Raw genomic sequence first — 18,832 nt, forward strand, 5'->3', positions numbered from 1 at the left:
ATGGACTATAGACTATTGGTTACCAGAGGACTATAGAGTAGTGGTTACTAGAGGGGTAGGGGAGGAGGGGGTAGTTAGATGGGTAAAGGGGGTTAAATATAGGGGGGTAGAGGGAGAGTGAAGTGGGTAAAGTGGATCAATTGTATGGTAGCTGAAGTTAACTGGACTTTGGGTGGTTAACACACAATAGAATATACAGATTTCAAATTATAAGGTACACCTGAAAATTATATAATTGTATTAACCAATGTTACCTCAATAAACTTAATAAAAATAAAAAATAAAAGCTAAACTCTCAAATGACAGTTATAAAGTAATACTAATATTTTCAGTGCACATGAAAAGACTGTCAGAGTGGAAATAAAATCTGAGTTAGAAGAGAAAAATATAAAGAAAAAAATAAACAAACAAAACAGAAAGAAACTCATAGGTACAGAGAATATTTTGATGGTTGCCAGATGGGAGGTGGGTGTAAAAGGAGAAGGAATTAAGAAGCAGAAATTAATAGTTACAAAATAGTCGTGGGCATGTAATTTATAGCAAGGAATATAATCAATAATATTGTAATCACTATGTGTGGTGTCAGATGGGTACTAGATTTATCAGAGTGATCACGTTGTAAGTCATACAAATGTCCAATCGTCATGTTGTACACCTAAAAATAACATAATATTGTATGTTAAGCATAATTGAAAAATAAAAAAATATATATATTAAATAAAATAGAGTTTTGTTAAAAGGACACAGGACAGGGATCAACTTGAAGGGACTTTCACAGATCAAAGATGGGAGGCTTCAAAGAGTAATGAATACAATTGATTTAAACACATAAATTCCATATGTTTATGAAAACAAATTAAAAATACCTTCCCTGATCATCACTTGAAGTTGCTGGTATACAAACTCATTACCCTATTAGAATACCAGCTGATAAATTAGAATTCTAGCTAATAAATAAAGAATAGAATTTTTTAAAAGCATCATTTTGCAAATCCGAATGGAAAAAAAATGGATCTAGGCAATGATGATCTAGGATCTAGGCAATGATGATCCTAAACCATTTTAGGTGAAAGTTGATGGGAAAATTTTCGATGGCAGAATCAGGCTCATATACCTGAGACCATTGATCAAACCCAGCATCAAAAAAGTGAGATAGATATGTGAGCCATAAGATGTATTTCAGTAGTAAGAACAAACACTAATTATAAAGTATTCTTTTTCCATTTCCTTAAATTCTTTGCTGTATAGTTTACATACAGTAAAATGCACAAATCTTAACTATATAGCTCTTTCTGTATCCCCAGAAATTTCTCTAGGGGCTCTCCCAAGGCAACCCCAAATTTTCAGGAAATATAGGGGAAAGAGGACAATTTAAATGACATCACGAGTAAACAATCAGCCAGATTCAGAATGTGGAACACAGTACAATACAAATGACCTAGTTTCTCCAATGTCATAATAAAAGAGGCTTAAGAAACATAGCAAGCAAATGCAATATGTAGCTAATAAATAAAGAATAGAATTTTTTAAAAGCTATGTGGAACTAGCTTTTATTATATGTGGAACTTGCTTGGATCTTGGTTTGAATAAACCAAATGTAAAAAGACAACTTTGAGACAATTGAGGAAATATGAATATGAACTGAGTTTTGAAGTATACTGAAAAATCATCACTAATTTTTTGAGGTGTCTTATGGTACAGTGGTTATGTGGTTATCAGAGAGATATATGCAAGTATTCATTGATAGAATAAATGATGTGAGGGAACTACTTTAAAATATTCCAAAAAATAGTGGTGGGGGTATGGATGAAATATACTTGTCAAAATGTTGATAATTTTGAAGCTGAGTGATGGGTATATGGAGGTCTACTGTGCTATAGTCTCTGTACATTTGTGTATGCTTAAAAGTTTCCATAACAATAAAGTCTTAAAATCTGCATGTCAAGAGTTGCCTTGAGCTGAGACCTTAGGATGCAGAAACTATCAGGCCACCTATTCATAAGACTTTTGAAGTTCTAGTTGATGGGCATGGATTATTCAGGTACTCCCAGATGCTTGGAAATGGGAATTGATAGAATAGACAGTTCTTTTTTAGTCTCCCCAGTGCTTGGGACATAGTTAATGGTAGCCAAAGCTATTATGAGGTATATTATGATTATTATGAAGAGCTTTAATAGTATTCAGATGTCCACTTATTACAGAAAAACAGAAATATGTCTACTAAAATAATCTAAGAATTTTGAGTTTCTTCCTTGCTTTTCCAGTACCCTACCCACACCATTCATAAATGGCACATAAGGCAAGCTACCTGTTGTTACGCAGTAGACAGTAAACAGAATGCTTATGTAAAATTTGTACATCTATTAAATTTCTAGAGATCGAAGGATCAGAACATTTATCACACAGGTAAACATGCTATGTCACCACCCATGTATTTTATATTCAAATTATATTTAAACAATAGTTTCCTCCTAATTTCATAACACACTAAAATATACGTTAACCTAAAAGATTTTTAGAAAAATTCCACTTAATGTACACTTTAAATTTGAGACAAAGTCTGACTTCCAGAACATTAAAACGAAAAATCATACATCTTAGAATTGAGGAAATGTTGTATTCTTCCAAAAGTAGTTATTCTTTAACATAGTGGTTTAATCCATTGTTTCCCAAATTTATTTCTTCAAGATACACAAAGAAAATTATAATCTGTGTACATGGTACACGAGGAGGGTACACAGTCTGAGGGACCAGCCCTCTGAATCCAGAGAAAGAGATGGGAAGTTCTGGTTTAAACCATTTGAGTGATATATATTTCTAATAAAATGGAAATTTGTTAGAATTTATCACTTTTATATTTCTTAACTATAAGCTACTTAAAAATCATCTCACATTAGTTTATACAGACATATGGATGTATAAAGATAATTATCAAAATACCAAAGGTTAATTGTAGTCATATACCAACTCTTTCATTTAACTTTTTAAAGACTGAATTTTTTTTTTCGTTTCAATATGAGTCTTTTCCAGTTGTCTCATAACACTTCATTTGCTTGTTCTCTGTTTTGACCAACAAAGCATTTGATATACAGCACTTATCACTTACTCTGATCCCTTTTGGTCCTGGTGGCCCTGGAATTCCATCATCACCCTGAAAAATAAAACATATTTAGTTCTTTTACCTTCAAAATAGCCCTCAAATAACTAATTTTAGATTATAAAATAAGAGAATTAAATTTTCGTGAACCTTTGTGAAAGTTAGTAGAAATTTACATACCCAAGGAAGAAACATTTATTATTGAAAATGAAAACACTGAGCTAAGTTATTGTATGATAAAAAATAAGAAAAGCCTTTATTTACTGATAAGAAAACTGCTGACATGTAGAAGAAACTTAATACCTGTAAAATTAACTATGAATCATGCAAGAACAAAAAATGAAATAGTAGTATAGATATTCTCCAAATCATTTGTGCATAAATAATAAGAGCTGTAAATCTGTGCTGTTTCTATATTATTTTAATCTGATTCTCATGCTGGTAATAAATAGCATCATTTCTGAGCTGAAATATGTGCTGTTCTTGAGTTTGCTGTTTTAAACCTCTGCTTTGTTTTATAAGGCACTTTCTACTGGCAAAGCTTAAGAAGAAATAAGAAAGAAACATAGACTTTCCTTTCTAGCTTTTGTTATAGATTCCATGCAAAAGAGGCTATCCATGTATTAATCTATTTACCTTTTTCTAGTTACAATCGCATTGCTAAGAATATAAAGTCTTGTCTAATTAGTTTATTTAAAAAAATGAAATAAAGAAAACCTTATTCTCTTCCAAAAGTCAGGAATTTAAGTGGAGTATATAGCTAGTAGGCCACTGGCTGAGGCTTTAGATATCTTTTATTAAACCGGGACATCTTGCTTTATCCAAGTGGTTTCTAAACTATTCGACTCACCACCCTAGAGTTTCCTTTGGAGCTTCTCCCATACCTATGTCACAGCCCTCTTTCAATAAGCACAGCTCTATTTTTTTCTATTTGGGGCTTCTACAAAAAGCTTCATTTTGAGAAATGGTTACATGATGTACTATAGTTTCCTGTGCTGCTGTTACAAATTATCACAAACTTTGTGGCTTAAAATCACACAATCTGGAAGTGAGAAGTATGACTGGGGTTTCAGTGGTAGTGCCGTGTTACTTTCTGAAGTTTTTAGGGGAGAGAATCCATTTTTTATCTTTTTTCAGCTTCTAAAATCACCAGCATTCCTCAGCTCATGGCCCTCCTCAATCTTCATAGCCAGCAATGGCTGAATGAATCTTTCAAATATTGATCACTCTGACACTGACTCTTCTGTCTTCCTTTTCCACATTTAAAGGACCTTATGATTACAGTGGGCCCACCCAGATAATCCAGAATAATCTTCCTAGTTTATTTGTTTTTTAAACCAGAATGTCAATTTAACATATAGTGAAAAAATGCAGCTGCCAAGTGGATTGGACATTTGTGCTGGATGAAAGACTAGTGCATTCTCCCCATCAGAAAAGGTGTAGGAGAAGCCATGGTGTGCACGGATAATCTTCCTAGTTTAAGACTAGCTGATTCATAACTTTAATTCTATCTGCAATCTTAATTCCACTTGTCTATGTAACCTAACATATTCACAGGTTCTGCGGAGTAGGTCATGGCATCTTTAAGGGTGAGCATTATTCTGTCTCCCATAGTTTTCTTTAAAAAAACATTTAATATTCTACTCTCTCCACGACAGAGGCATCTCTAAGAAGATTAAAATAAATCTAATGCTATTTTAAAGCAACTAGAAGACTATTTGCTCAATGAATCTTTTTGTGTCTTCTCATTAAAGGCAAAAATAAGACAAGGATGTCTTAAGATTGTACTGGTTGTATTAACCAACATGGTTAGACAAGAGAGAGAAATTAAAGGAATAAAAATTGGAAAAGAAAAGGCAAAAATACCACCATTTGCGAATAATATAATTTTATGCTTTGAAAATCCAAGACAATTAAATGAAAAACTGCTATAATCTATAAGATAATTCAGTAAGATAACTGTACATAAATTAATATAAAGAAATTAATAGCTTTCATATATACCAATAACTACTGGTTAGAAAATATAATGGAACAAAATATGCGATTTATCATAGCAAAAAGATAAAATATTTAGAAATAAACTTTAAAAATGTACAAGATTCATAAGAAAAATATTTTTAAAAACTTGTGAAGTTCAAAAGGAAGACTTGAACAGAAAGGCAACATGTTCTTGGATAATAGGATTCAACACAAAAAAAGTCAATTCTCAACAAATTTAGTTACAAATTTGATACAATAAAAAATAAAAATAACGCATTTTTTTAAAACTGGACAGGATGATACTAAATTCACATGGAAAAATACACAAGTAAGAATATTGAGTAAAATTGTGAAGAAAAAAAGAAAAATGAGGGGACACTAGTCCTGTCAGTTATAAAAATATAGCATAAAATGCCAATAATGAAAATAGTTTGGTTCTGTGTGTTTATCATTCAAAGTTAAATTTCTCACTTGAAACTTACTCGCTTTTATTAACCAATGTCATTCCAATAATTTTAATAAAAATAGTTTGGTTCTGATAGTTAAATAAGCAGACCATTGGAATAGTATGGAATGTTTCCTATAAGTCCATATATTCATGTGAATTTGGTACATATTCACAATGGAGGAATTTGGTACATATTCACAATGGAGGAAATTATATGGGGACACACTTGTGAGGACATCAGGAAAAAAGATAAAGGTGGAACTTACATCACAAACCATACACCAGGATGAATCAGAAATGGATAAAAGTTTTACATGTGAAAATTAAATTATTAAAATATTAGAAGAAAACATGAGAGAAGTATTTTATAATCTTTCAGTGAAGAAGTCATTTCCTACACAAAATCCAAAAGCCATGAAAGACTTCTGAAAAACACACAGAGAGACATAAATATACACATACATACACACACCCAGCAAAGACAATGACTGAGGAGGAAATAATTGCAACTCACAACACAAAGGATAATCTCTCTACTATATAAATAGATTGTTGAAATATAAGCACCAACAATCTAGTAGAAAAATGGGCAAATGATATGACAAGACAGTTCACAGAAAACACAACTGATTCTTACACTTATAAAAAGATGCTTAACTTTACTCTTAATAAGAGAAATGCAAACTAAAAGTACATTGAGAGGCAATTTTTCATTTGTCAGTCAAAAAATCAAGTTACAAAATAGCACTGGTGAAGCTATAGGAAAACTGATCTATATTGCTGAGCCAAGAATAAATCATACAAGTTCTTGGGGAGCAATCTGGCAATATCCATAAAAATAAACACATAGACCATTTGATCCAGCAATACCACTTCTAGTAATCTTACAAAGATAATCCTTTATTGGGGAAAGGAAATTTATAAAATTGTAGATCTTAGTGGCACTATTTGTACTAGGAAAAAATAAAAATTACCTAAATGACCGTCAACAGGGGACTGGCTTAATAAATTATGGTTCATACACACAATGAAATACAATGCAGTTATTACAAATAATGAGGAGGTTTTGTACATACTGATATGGGATATCTACAATGTATATTAAGTGAAAAACAAAGGTAAAACAATTTGTTAAATATACTACCATTTTATAAACAAAAGGAGGTAAAAGAGCATCTACATATGTGTGTGCATGTGCATGTATATATTTTTATCTGCATGCATATTCATAAGAAATTCTTGGGCATATTTATAAGAAAATAACATAAATTGATACTTATTAAAGATATGGAGAACTCAGTGGCTAATGGACACCAGAATTAAATTTTATTTTTAAGAATAAAGAAATTCTTCAGAAAATGTTGCATATGCAACTTATATACATGTTTACATATTTTTACTTTCATATATAGGAGTATTCAGATTTAAGTATAATCCTATGAAATGTTTGATTCAGTATATGTATTAACATACACATATGTGCCAGAATACCCAATCACATAAAAACTATAAGTTCAGCAGTGTTGTGACATAGGGAGTCATACTGGAGATAGAAACACAAAGTGCTTCAAATTCAGAATCCCAAAATTTAGAAAGCAGTCCAAGCTTCTCATTTTATGGATATTGAAATGGAACCACAACAAAAGATTAGACTGTTTTCTAAATTTCAACTGCATGAAATCGCACCTTTAAAAATTATCATATTATTGTAGTATAGTCCAAGTTAATACTAAATTATTCCAAAGGAATTTTAATGTAGTGAACCATTTTTAATTTGACACAATATTTATTAAAGCTATTACCTCTCAGCAAGTATGATGTGCAAGAAACTCAGTCCCTAATCCTTGATAAACTCAGATGCAAGAAATTTAACCTTATTTTTCTAGGGTTTCTTATTCCATTGGACCTGATGGTTACCACTGTTGGATTCTTACTTTCTATTTCAGAGCACCCATTTCACTAACATGGTTGAAATTTAATCTCAGTCGATTGCAGTTTTCACCTCATTTTCACAAGACTGTGCCTAAGTTATGGAAAGCTTAAGTAGTTCGAAGGTGTTGAGGAGTGAAACAGTCGAGTCCAAGCTGGAATTCGCTGAGATGTTCCACACCAATAGTCTGCATGGACTGCTACTGAATTAGTGCTCAATTCTGTGCAGTTAACTCTTTCATATCTCTCTGCTACTTCTGTGCCTCTCCTGAGTGCACAAGAAATATTCTGCTGCTTTTGCACCTCATTGGACATAGGAAATTCTCTTAAATGCCTCATCTTAAATGTTCTTAAATTCTATGCAGTGATTTAGAGCCTTGATTTTTCCTCAGCATAAAGTTCTATTCAAGAAATTTAGCACAGATCCCTTCTGCTCTTGAATCTAACAAAACTACCTTGATGTACCGCCACCGCCTCAGAGATCATGCTGAACCATACTCCTAAAATCTATGCTCTGATATAGGTAGGTGTTAAAAAATATTTATGCATTTAATTTCCCCCTTTTACTGGGAGGACTATATGATGAGTATCCATTTGTTTTCCTTAATATTCTAATGACATCATGTATCACTATTACATTAAAAAAATTAGGAAAAAAAGTTTTTAAAGCATTTTCCATTCCAGGCAAATGAATAGAACTGGCCCTTTCGTGTACCAGGTTCACCAGTCTACCAAATACAGATGGTAAAGGGCAATGAGCCAAAAGAGATATTTTAAAAAGAAACAGAAATTTCTCCCAATCTTACAATTCATTATTATCTCTTTCTATTCCCTATCTTAACATGCACATAAAATGCTGTTGTTGCTCATGGTATAGAAGAGACTTCCCACACTGCAGTCAGTGAGGAAAAGTCTTCCCAATTGATAGGGCAATAGCACCTTCAGATACATGAGCCTGGATATGGGAGACATAGGGTGTATGGATCTATTCTAATACTTTCTCTTCCACAGAATAATCTGTGTGACTTCTACCTTGCCAAATTCATTCATACACCATCCCAGGTAGTTATCACCACTCTGAATTTGACAAACTGTTAAATATGTCATCTGCCAACCAACCCCACAGATAAATGTCTGACTGCTGTGCTACTAAAAACAACAAATGGACACTTGATAGTGATGGTCTGCTCTCCTATCCTATATCTGTCCCACCTTAAACGAATTTTCCAATTCCATTCAACGATTCTGCCCACCAGGAAGAACTGGCTGATTGACCCCCATGGTAATCAATGACTTATATTCCTAGTGCTATGTGTGTCCCACTTGGGGTATTATTATTTATTTTTATTTTTTTGTACAAGCCAGGCCTTTGAATATTCTTATCAATGTAACATTTACATATGGGGCATTGATAAGAAACTTCCAAATATTCAATCTAGCCCCTCCCATTGAGCATATCACACTAAATAGAATAAAAGGAGACCTCCAAAAACAGGTAGACTGGTAACTCGGATTTGTCACTTGGTATTACCATCTGCTCCAGGCTACTTTTCCCACCATCAGGGTCATTCAATTAAAGAACACAGTGTGCAATCTGCCTTTGACCTTTACTGAAGTCATTAATGACACTACTTCAGTTTTGGAAACAGAACAGACTAGCCTCACTCAATTCCTTGGCCTAAGTAGTACTGGATAACAGCATAGCCTTCAACTTCCTGCTGGCCAGCCAAGGAGGGGTCTTACTATTGCCAACACTTCATGTTGTACCTAGAGCACTGAAACTGGTAAAGTAGAAATATCCATCGTGAGACTTAAGAAAAAAGCCTCCTTGCTCTCTAAAGTAGATCAGATGGGCTTGGCCATCTATTCCTAGCTTGGTGATGGTTGGGGCTCATGGTTACACTCAATTCTCCAGGCAAACTTGGAATGATTTTGATCATGACTATGATAGTGTGGGCTCAGACTAATTACCCAGTTTTTGACATAGCTCCTCAAAGTCCTACCCATTCGTGTCTACAGTGGAGTAGCCTATGTTTTTCACTCAGGTCTTGAAAAATCAATGGATGCAACTGAGGAGTCTGGCTCCTTGTTAAAAAGTTTGTGTGATGTTTCAGGCCTAACCATAGATGATTACAAAGGCCTTATTGTAGGCCTCATAGGGGAAAACTGCCCATCCCACACCAGACTTAGTGCACAGCCAGTGCATGGCAGTCCCTGAAGGGGGCTGTAGTCAAGAACTCGGGCCCCCTGACTGGTCATGTTCTTATGCATATCTGCATTGAAAGGTCCCTGGAACATTGGGGGAAAAATGGGGGATCCTTAAACATACTTTTTCTGCACTCTGACTCACTAGTTTTCCACTCCTAGCCCTTTCCTTTCTCCCTTTCCCCATCCCATCCCCAGGTCCATAAAAAAAAAAAAGCAGGAGATTTTGCTCCAAGCTCTCTCAGAAGTGAAACAATTTCCTGTGTCTGTGCTGACTCATTTGACCCTCACTGGTGCTCTTCCATGAGGAAAAATGGAACAGTGGGGAAGCTGGCCCTTTCTCGGTTTAATTTTTTGCTTATACTGTCATAGTAAGTGACTAAAAGTCTGACTGTTACTTTCATTTTGGCTGTCTTTATCAGTTACTCTGACACCTGGAAGCTCAGCTCTCTCTAGCTCAGCTAAGCTCCTGACAGAACTTAATTTTTGTTAAGAATCCCAATCACCACATACAATTAATAGCATCTTTCAAAAGCATTTTAATATGGCAGTAATATTCATTTTTTTTAAAACAATAAAATATAGACTCGTGGGTGTTCTATTATTTTTATTTAAATAGTAGTTCCTGGCTATAATTCAGGAACTTTTAAATTGATTTGACACATATTTCCACATTCGAGATGGCTAATTTCTTTGATATTATTGGTTGGCAACTTGGCACATACCTTTTGTCCCCAAGGCCCTGGAGGCCCTTCTGGACCTGGAAATCCAGGCAAACCTGGATGGCCTTCCAAACCTGGAAATCCTCTCTCCCCCTGCATTTGAAGAAGAATAAAAGGTAAGACCATTTGTAAGTTTTCAAGCACAGGTATTGTTGAGTTTAAAAAAAAGATCAAACAACTTAATAACGTAATAATACAAAATTCACAGTATCCACTAACATGAGGAAACCTGTAACATGTAAGTGGAAAAACACAACCTATTCTGAATTTATATCATATATTAATGCAATCTTGTGCTTTCTTGTAAAATTAAAAGTATATAAGAGATGAAGTGAGGGTTAAACATACTGAGATCAAGAGTTTAACAGAAAATATGATAATAAGTCCAGGAAACCAGTTCTGTAGAGGTTAAATGAAATAAATATAGTGCAGGGATGAAGAAGGGTAAAAGGAAACCATCAGAGAAGCTTTCAGATTTGTTGTAAAGAGTTGCAGGATTACCCAGAATGGAAATTCATTAGCTGATTGGAGATATATTATCCAGAAAAAGGTTTTATCTAGAAAATGAAAATTTTTATTTTTTGATTATAAAATTAATACAAAAAGAAATATGTTTATTGTAGAACACAAAAAAAGTAAAGAAAAAAAACCACAAGTAATCTATCTAATCAGAATTACTATTTGAATTGTGACTCAAGTTCAAGTTCTGACCATAGTACTTAGCAGCACTAATACAGCAGGGCTGCCGACCTACCAGTGAGTGAGTGTCCACCACATCTCATCAGCATTTATACTGTAAGGTTGCCTGATATGCATATCTGTACAGTCAGAGGTGGGTGTAGCAGAGCTACCATGATACACCGTTAGATCAACACATTAGGGTTAGTTATTTTGCATACAGCCAATTATACTAAGAGTGTGAACCTCCACAACCCTAGGAGATCCAATCACAGAAAGTAAATTCACCGCTAAGCTTAAGAACCCCGAGGGCTCAGAGCTTCATGACACATGCACCCACTACAGGGCTGAGTCTCTGTACAGAGGCTCTGGATCTCATCTGTGAGCCCTCTCACTAGATCCTACCCACAGTGACAGCCTTGGCAGCACCTATGAAAGAGACAACCAGTAGCAAAGGGTAGGCACACAACAAAACTCAGCTTTCTTACTACCTGTATTAGGAATTAGATAGATGACTGTCCCTCACCCCTTCTTCATGGAAGGCTTCTATAGTTTCTACTCCAAGAAACTTTCTACCTTTCAAAGGTTTGGGATTGCTCTTGCAATCATTTTTGGTACTGTATAGTAGCTGCCCTTCTATCATCCTTGGTATAATATTACTCAGCATCCATATATACAAGGCAACTAACTAATGGGCCACTGGAGCTACATTCCCCTAGAGGTCAAGGTACAGTAGACTTTTATTCATACCCCCAGTTTGTGTGTGTGTGTGGTAAGTATTAAATTTAGTCTAGATGACTTGGATAATTTTGTATTGAATAATTCCTTGTAATGTTGAGTCATCTTATCATAAATATAAGTACTTTGAAAGAGCTACTTCTGGTCAGTTTCCACTTATTACTTCAAAGTCAATGAAGCAAATGTTAGCCAATTAATGGTAGGTCTAAATATTCCTGTAGTTTTGACAACAATTATTATTAACATATTACTATATTTTCTATTTTCTATACATATATCTCTTTGTTATTTTAATTAGTCATGAATTATGATAATTTAGTATTAATCAACCTCAATCCAATTATGTTGAAGAAAATAGAGGAAGAGAAGAAAAATAAAAGATTCAAAAATTTTAGAATTGGTTTGCCTCAAATTATTACATAGCTCATTCCTGGCAGAGCTAGTAGTAGAAATCTAATTACAAGTGCCAGTCAGAAAGAAAGCTAGAATGAAAAAAATTTAGGTGGAGTAGATTTCCTTAAGTGGAAACATAGCTACATTTTTGGATTTCTGCTGGTATTTAGAGCATATGTGCCAAAACTTGAGGATAATGTTCGAAGAGAGCTTTATTTACCCAGAAGCATAACCACTATCTGGGCTACAGATAAGGGAGAAATAAACTAGAATTTGAAAGTAGAGGGTGCTAAAAAGTTTAATTGTGCTGGTAGTAACAAACCCATATATACCTATAAGTTATATATACTAAAATCTACTCATACTACCTAGCTGACAGAGTAATATTACACCAAGGATGATAGAAGAGCAGCTACTATACAGTAGCAAAAAGAATTGCAAGAGCAATCCCCAACTTTTGAAATGTAGACAGTTTCTTGGAGTAGACACTATAGAAGCCTTCCATGAGTTGGGAGTAAGGGACTGTCCTCTACCTAATACCTAATACAGATGGTAGGAAAGATGACCTTTGTTGTATGCCTAATCTTTCTACTGGCTGTCAGGCAATCATTTAATCCTTACCACTAATCTAGATTTTACTGTAATTTGCTAACATTTACAAACATAGAAAATGGCATAGTGTATCTATTTCTGAAGGTGAGACTTAAAAAAAAAAAAACTGGTTTATGCTGCCTGCCCATATTTGGCTAAAAAAAATCATTCTATTTTTCTTTGTGGAATCATCATCTTCTCTCTCTCTGCTTACCCCTTAAATATTGCTATTACTCTGGATTCTTTTTTTGACCCTTTCTCTCTCTTGCCCTGAGAAATTTCAAATATCAACACTTTTTTCCTAAAAGCTCAGCTCACAGGGCCAATTGTTTTAAATATCTCCACTTGACTATCACACAGTCACCTAAAACTCAACAATGATAATAATAGCAGCAAACATGTATTGAGTGTCTTTATTCCAGAATTTATTCTAAACTTTTTCCATGTATTATCTTATTTAATCCTCCCAATGACAATATGAGGTAAATATTATCATTTCCATTTTATAGATGAAGAGTTAGTGCAAAGAGAAGTTACATAATTTTCCCAAGAGAAAACTTAATATAAACAAACAAATAAATCACTATATATCTATCATTTTCACTATTCCGGGAAATAGCACAACCCAGCTACATCAGCCAGAAATTAATCTTGATTCCACTCTCTCCAATACCCCTTCATCTAATCAATCATGCTCTCTTCATCACTGTATTTTTAGTACCCAACAGAACAAATACTCAGTAAATATTCATTCGATGAATGAACTTCCTTAATGGATTATATAAAATTTATACTACATGCTTCTGTCCAAAATTCAGAAAAAAAATAAGAGTTAGGATTAGTAGAAATTATACAAGAATGAGTTTTTGTGATAAAGCTGGTTAATATACCACAAGCTAGTATTAAAAAGAATAACAAACTGATTTACTTAGAAGTAGAGCCTAGTTTGTGTGTCAAAGGCATTCATAAAATGTTATGGTTTTACATGAAGAGCACTATATAATCACAATAAGAGAGTTATGTGATTAAGCCCATGAAAAAAATATTTTAAGAATAGTTTCTCAAGGAAGATACAAAATTAACAGAAAACAAATATTAGATTTCTGAGGATAAAAAAATTAAAATTAGGACAAACTACTTTAATGACAATTGAGGTTAAAATTATTTTGGATTATAATATAATATTGGATAATATAATATAGATTATGTAATATAATATAATATAATATATAATAGAATATAAATGTAAATGTATAAATATTTGAGCAAGACAATATCTTAATGAACAAATGAAAACAATGATTTAATTGAGTAACACAATTATGGTCTTCTTTTAGGAAATTTCTATTTTGTTTTTGTAATTATATAGCACAAAGAAATATTTGATGTAATGTAATTAGGAGAACAAGAATATAGATCTTTGGCACATGTCAAAAATGGAGATAATCTAGGTCAGAAGATTTCAAACATCAGCTTGTATCAGACTGTTAAAACAGATTACCTGGCACTACCTCCAGATTCAGATCGAGTAAGTCTGCAATGGAGTCTAAGATCAGGAACAAGACAAGGCTGTCTACTATCGCCATTGTTATTCAATAATGAATGTCCTAGTGAGTGCAATCAGGCAAGAGAAAGATATAAAAGGCATCCAAAGGGAAATGGAGAAGTCAAACTGGCACTATTTTCAGATGATGTGATTCTCTATATAGAAAACGCTGAAGAGTCCGCAAGAACACTACTAGAAACAATAAGCAAATACAGTAAAGTTTGTGGACACAAAATCAACATTCAAAAATCTATAGCGTTCTTATACTCTAATAATGAAATGTCAAAAAAAGAAGTGGAAAAATAATTATTTTTGCAATTGCAACAACAACAACAAAAATACCTAGGAATAAATTGAACAAAATAAGTGAAGGACCTATATGATGAAAACTCTAAGACTCTCTTAAAAGAAATTGAAGAAGATACAAAGAAATGGAAAGATATTCCGTGTCCTTGGACTGGAAGAACCGACAGAGTTAAAATGACCATATTACCTAAAGCATTATACAGATTTAATGTAAATCCCATCAAAATCTCATCGGCATTTTTAATGAAATAGAACCAAAACAACATCAGATTTATATAGAAGCACAAAAGAACCTGAATCGCCGAAGCCACCCTGAGAAAAAAGAACAAAGCTGGAGGCATCACTCTGCCTGACTTCAAATCATACTGCAAAGCGACAGTAAGTAAAACGGCATGGTATTGGCAGAAAAACAGACACATGGACCAGTGAACAGAATCGAAAGTCCAGAAGTAATCCCATGTTTATATGGGCAAATAATTTTCAACATAAAAATCTAAAACCATACAGTGGAGAAAGGAAAGCCTCTTCAATAAATGTTGCTGGGAAAACTAGAAAGCCACCTGTAAAAGAATGAAACTAGACTGTTGTCTATCACTACACACCAAAAGTAACTCAAAATGGATTAAGGACCTGAATATAAGATCTGAAACAATAAAATGCATAGAAGAAACATAGGAACTAAACTCAAGGACTTTGAACTTAAAGAAGATTTTATGAATTTGACCTCAAAGGCAAGGGAAGTAAAAGCTAAAATAAATGAATGGAACTACATCACACTAAAAAGCTTCTGCTCAGAAAAAGAAATGGTCAACAAGGTAAGAGACAACCATCCAACTGGAAAAATATATTTGCAAGCAACGCCTCTAATAAGGGCCTAATATCCAAAATATACAAAGAACTCATACAACTCAATAACAAAATACTCATACAACTCAACAATACAGCTCAAAACAAACAAACAAACAAACAAACAAACAAACAAACAAACGATCCAATCGAAAAATGGGCAGAGGACCTGAACAGACACTTCTCCATAGGGGACGTAGAAATGGCCAACAAATATATGAAAAGGTGCCCAACATTGCTAGCTATTAGGGAAATGCAAATCAAAACCACAATGAGATACCATCTCACACCTGTTGGAATAGCTATAATCAACAGGACAAGTAATAACAAATGTTGGAGAGGATGTGGAGAAAAAGGAACCCTCATACACTCCTGGTTGGATTGCAAATTGGTACAGCCACTATGGAAAACAGTATGGAGGTTCCTCAAAAAACTAAAAATGTATCTACCATATGATCCAGCAATCCTTCTACTGGGTATTTATCTCAAAGACTTGAAAACTCATATCTGAAAAGATATTTTCACATAGCAACATTATTCACAGTGGCCATGACATGGAAGCAACTGAAATGTCCTACGATAGATAATTGGCTAAATAGGCTGTGGTACATATATACAATGGAATATTACTCAGCTATAAGAAGAGATGAAATACTGCCATTTGCAACAACATGGCTAAACCTCGAGATAATCATGCTGAGCGAAATAAGCCAGACATAAAAAATTGAAAATCACATATCACTTATATGTGGGTAATAAACCTAAAAACAACAAATTAACAGGACAAACATGGATTAGAGACTAGTGGTTACCAGAGAGTAGGAGCAAGGGGGGAAGTAGATGGTGTAAAGTGGGTCAAATATGTGGTGAAAGAAAGAAATCTAACTATGAGAGGTGAACAGACAGTGTAAATATATATATGCCTTACTGCTGGAACTTATTAGATTTCGTTAACTGTCACCATAAAAATAATTAATTAAAGAAATAAATAAATAAAGTGTCTGCATCATTTTAGATTCATCAGCAATCTATGATTGCTCCAGTTGCTCCACATCTTTGCCTATACTTGGAATGGTTTCATTTTAATACTTAGACATTCTAATGGATTTACAGTGACATCTTATGGTTTTATTATGCATTTCCCTAATTAATAATGTTGAGTAACTCTTTATTTGTTTATTTTGTGAAGTGTCTTAAAATCTTTCACCAATTGGTTTCTAATTTAATTTTATTTGGGGATGTTTATTTTATTGTTAAGTTTTGAGATTTCTTTATCTATTCTGGATACAAGACTTTTATCAGATATGAGTTTTGCAAATATATTTTCCTAGAGTGTGGTTTGTCTTTTTCTTAACAAAGTCCTTAGAAAAGAACAAGTTCTTAATTTTGATGTAATACAATCTATTACCCTTTTCTTTTATGGATCATGTTTTCGGTATCATATAGAAAAAATATCTGCCTGACCCATGGTCAGAAGTATTTCATCCTATGTTTTCTTCTAAAATATTTATAGATTTAGCTTTAAATTTAGGTCCATGATCCATTTTGATTTAATTTTTATATACAGTACAAGAGATGAGTCAAAGTCCATTTTATACATATGCATATCCAATTATTTCAGTACTATTTGTTGGAAGGGCTATATTTTCTCCACTGAATTGCCTTTGCACTTTTGTCAAAAAAAATTCCTCATACATCTGTGGGTGTATTGATGGACTCTTTATTCTGTTCTATTCATCTATATGTCTATCCTTTTGCTATCATGTGTACTGTAGTTTATACTGTCTTGGAACTGCATTGATTTGTAGATAAATTTTGAGACAACTGGCACATTAATAATATCGAGTCTTTTAATCCATGAACATGACATATATCTCCATTAATTCAAGTCTTCTTTTAGTTTTCTCAGCAATATTTTTGTAGTTCTCAGTGTACAGGACTTGTACATTTTGTCTGATTTACTCCTATGTATTTCAAAATTTTTATGCTATAATAAAGACATTTTTGTACCTCCAATTTCCTATTTTTCATTGTTTGAATATAGAAATATAACTGATTTTTTATTACTAATCTTATTTCATTGGTTTTGTTTATTCTGTGATCTTTCTAAACTTACAAGTTTTAGGAGCATTTTAGTATTGCCCATAGAATTTTCTACATTGACAAACTGTGCCACCTGCAAAAAGAGACAGTTTTACTTCTTTTCCAGTCTATTGTCTCTTATTGCACTGGCAATTTTGAATAGAAGTGATGAGAGCAGGCATGTTGCTGATCTTATAAGAAAGGAATGTAATCTTTCTCCATTGAGTATAATTTTAGCTGAAGGAGTTTAGTAGATGTCCCTTAAGGTCAAGGAAACCCCTCTATTCTTAGTTTGCTGAGAGTTTTTAATCAGAGATAGATAAAGAATTTTGTCAAATGCTTTCTCTGCATATATTCAGATAATTATATGGTGGGATTATTTAAGTTTTCAATTTTTTTAGTCTTTTAATATGGTGAGTTACAATTTTTGATTTTTAAATGTTAAACCAACCATGCATTCGTAGCATAAACCCCACTTGGTAATGATGTAGTAACCACTTTATATGCCATTTGATCTGATTTGCTAAAATTCTGTTAGGAATTTTTGCATCTATGTTGTAATAAGAGATACTGAAGTATAGTTTTCTGATTTTGTAATTTTTATCTTTGTCTGGTTTGGGTAACGGGGCATATTTGTTTCATAAACTTAGGTGGGGATCGGTCCTTATGCTGCTATTTTCTGAGTTTATGAAAGATTGATAGTGTCTCTTATATAAATGTTTCATTTAATTCACCAGTGAAAACTCCTATGCAAGAATTTTTGTGTGTGTGGGAATTGTTTGATAAGCCAATTTCCTTAGTTAACATAGGGCTATTCATATTTTGCTTCACTTAGTTAATTTGTCAGTTTTAGGTAATTTATGTTTCTCAAGTTATTTTTCTATCTCATTTAAGTTGTCAAATTTATTGTTATAAAGGTGTTCATAATATTCCTTTATTAATCTTTTCATGTCTGTAGGATCATTCCTGATATGGGTTATTTGTGTTTTCTATTTTCATATCAGTCATGCTAACAAGAAATTAACAATTTTTAGCTGTGTAATTTTTGTAGTTCACATTTTTTCTAGCTCATATATTTCTATTTCCACTTTTACTTTATTATTTATTTCTATTATTTTAAATTTAATTTGCTTGCCCTTTTATAGCTTAAGTGGGCAACTTAAATCACCAATTTTAATCTCTTCTTTTTAAAGGTAGGCATTTAAAGCTATTTCCGACTAAGCCCTGCTTTACTCTATCCCACAAAATTCTCAGTATGTGGCATTTCA

The 18,832-nt window shown here is 33.2% G+C and overlaps 1 protein-coding gene across 8 annotated transcripts in view; it reads right to left on the minus strand.

The window, feature by feature from the left end:
- Positions 1–18,832, minus strand: part of COL4A5 (collagen type IV alpha 5 chain) — a 244,038-nt gene that overhangs the window by 123,114 nt on the left and 102,092 nt on the right. For all 8 annotated transcript variants that reach the window (XM_039879706.1, XM_039879705.1, XM_039879700.1 and 5 more), the window contains exons 3-4: positions 10,388–10,477; positions 3,107–3,151 (exon numbers count right to left, since the gene is read on the minus strand). In XM_039879706.1, coding sequence (XP_039735640.1) covers positions 3,107–3,151; positions 10,388–10,477 — 135 coding nt within the window. The remainder of the gene's footprint in view (positions 1–3,106; positions 3,152–10,387; positions 10,478–18,832) is intronic.

Source organism: Pteropus medius, unplaced genomic scaffold (genome assembly GCF_902729225.1).
Source record: "Pteropus medius unplaced genomic scaffold, Ma_sr-lr_union100, whole genome shotgun sequence".
Taxonomy (NCBI): domain Eukaryota; kingdom Metazoa; phylum Chordata; class Mammalia; order Chiroptera; family Pteropodidae; genus Pteropus; species Pteropus medius.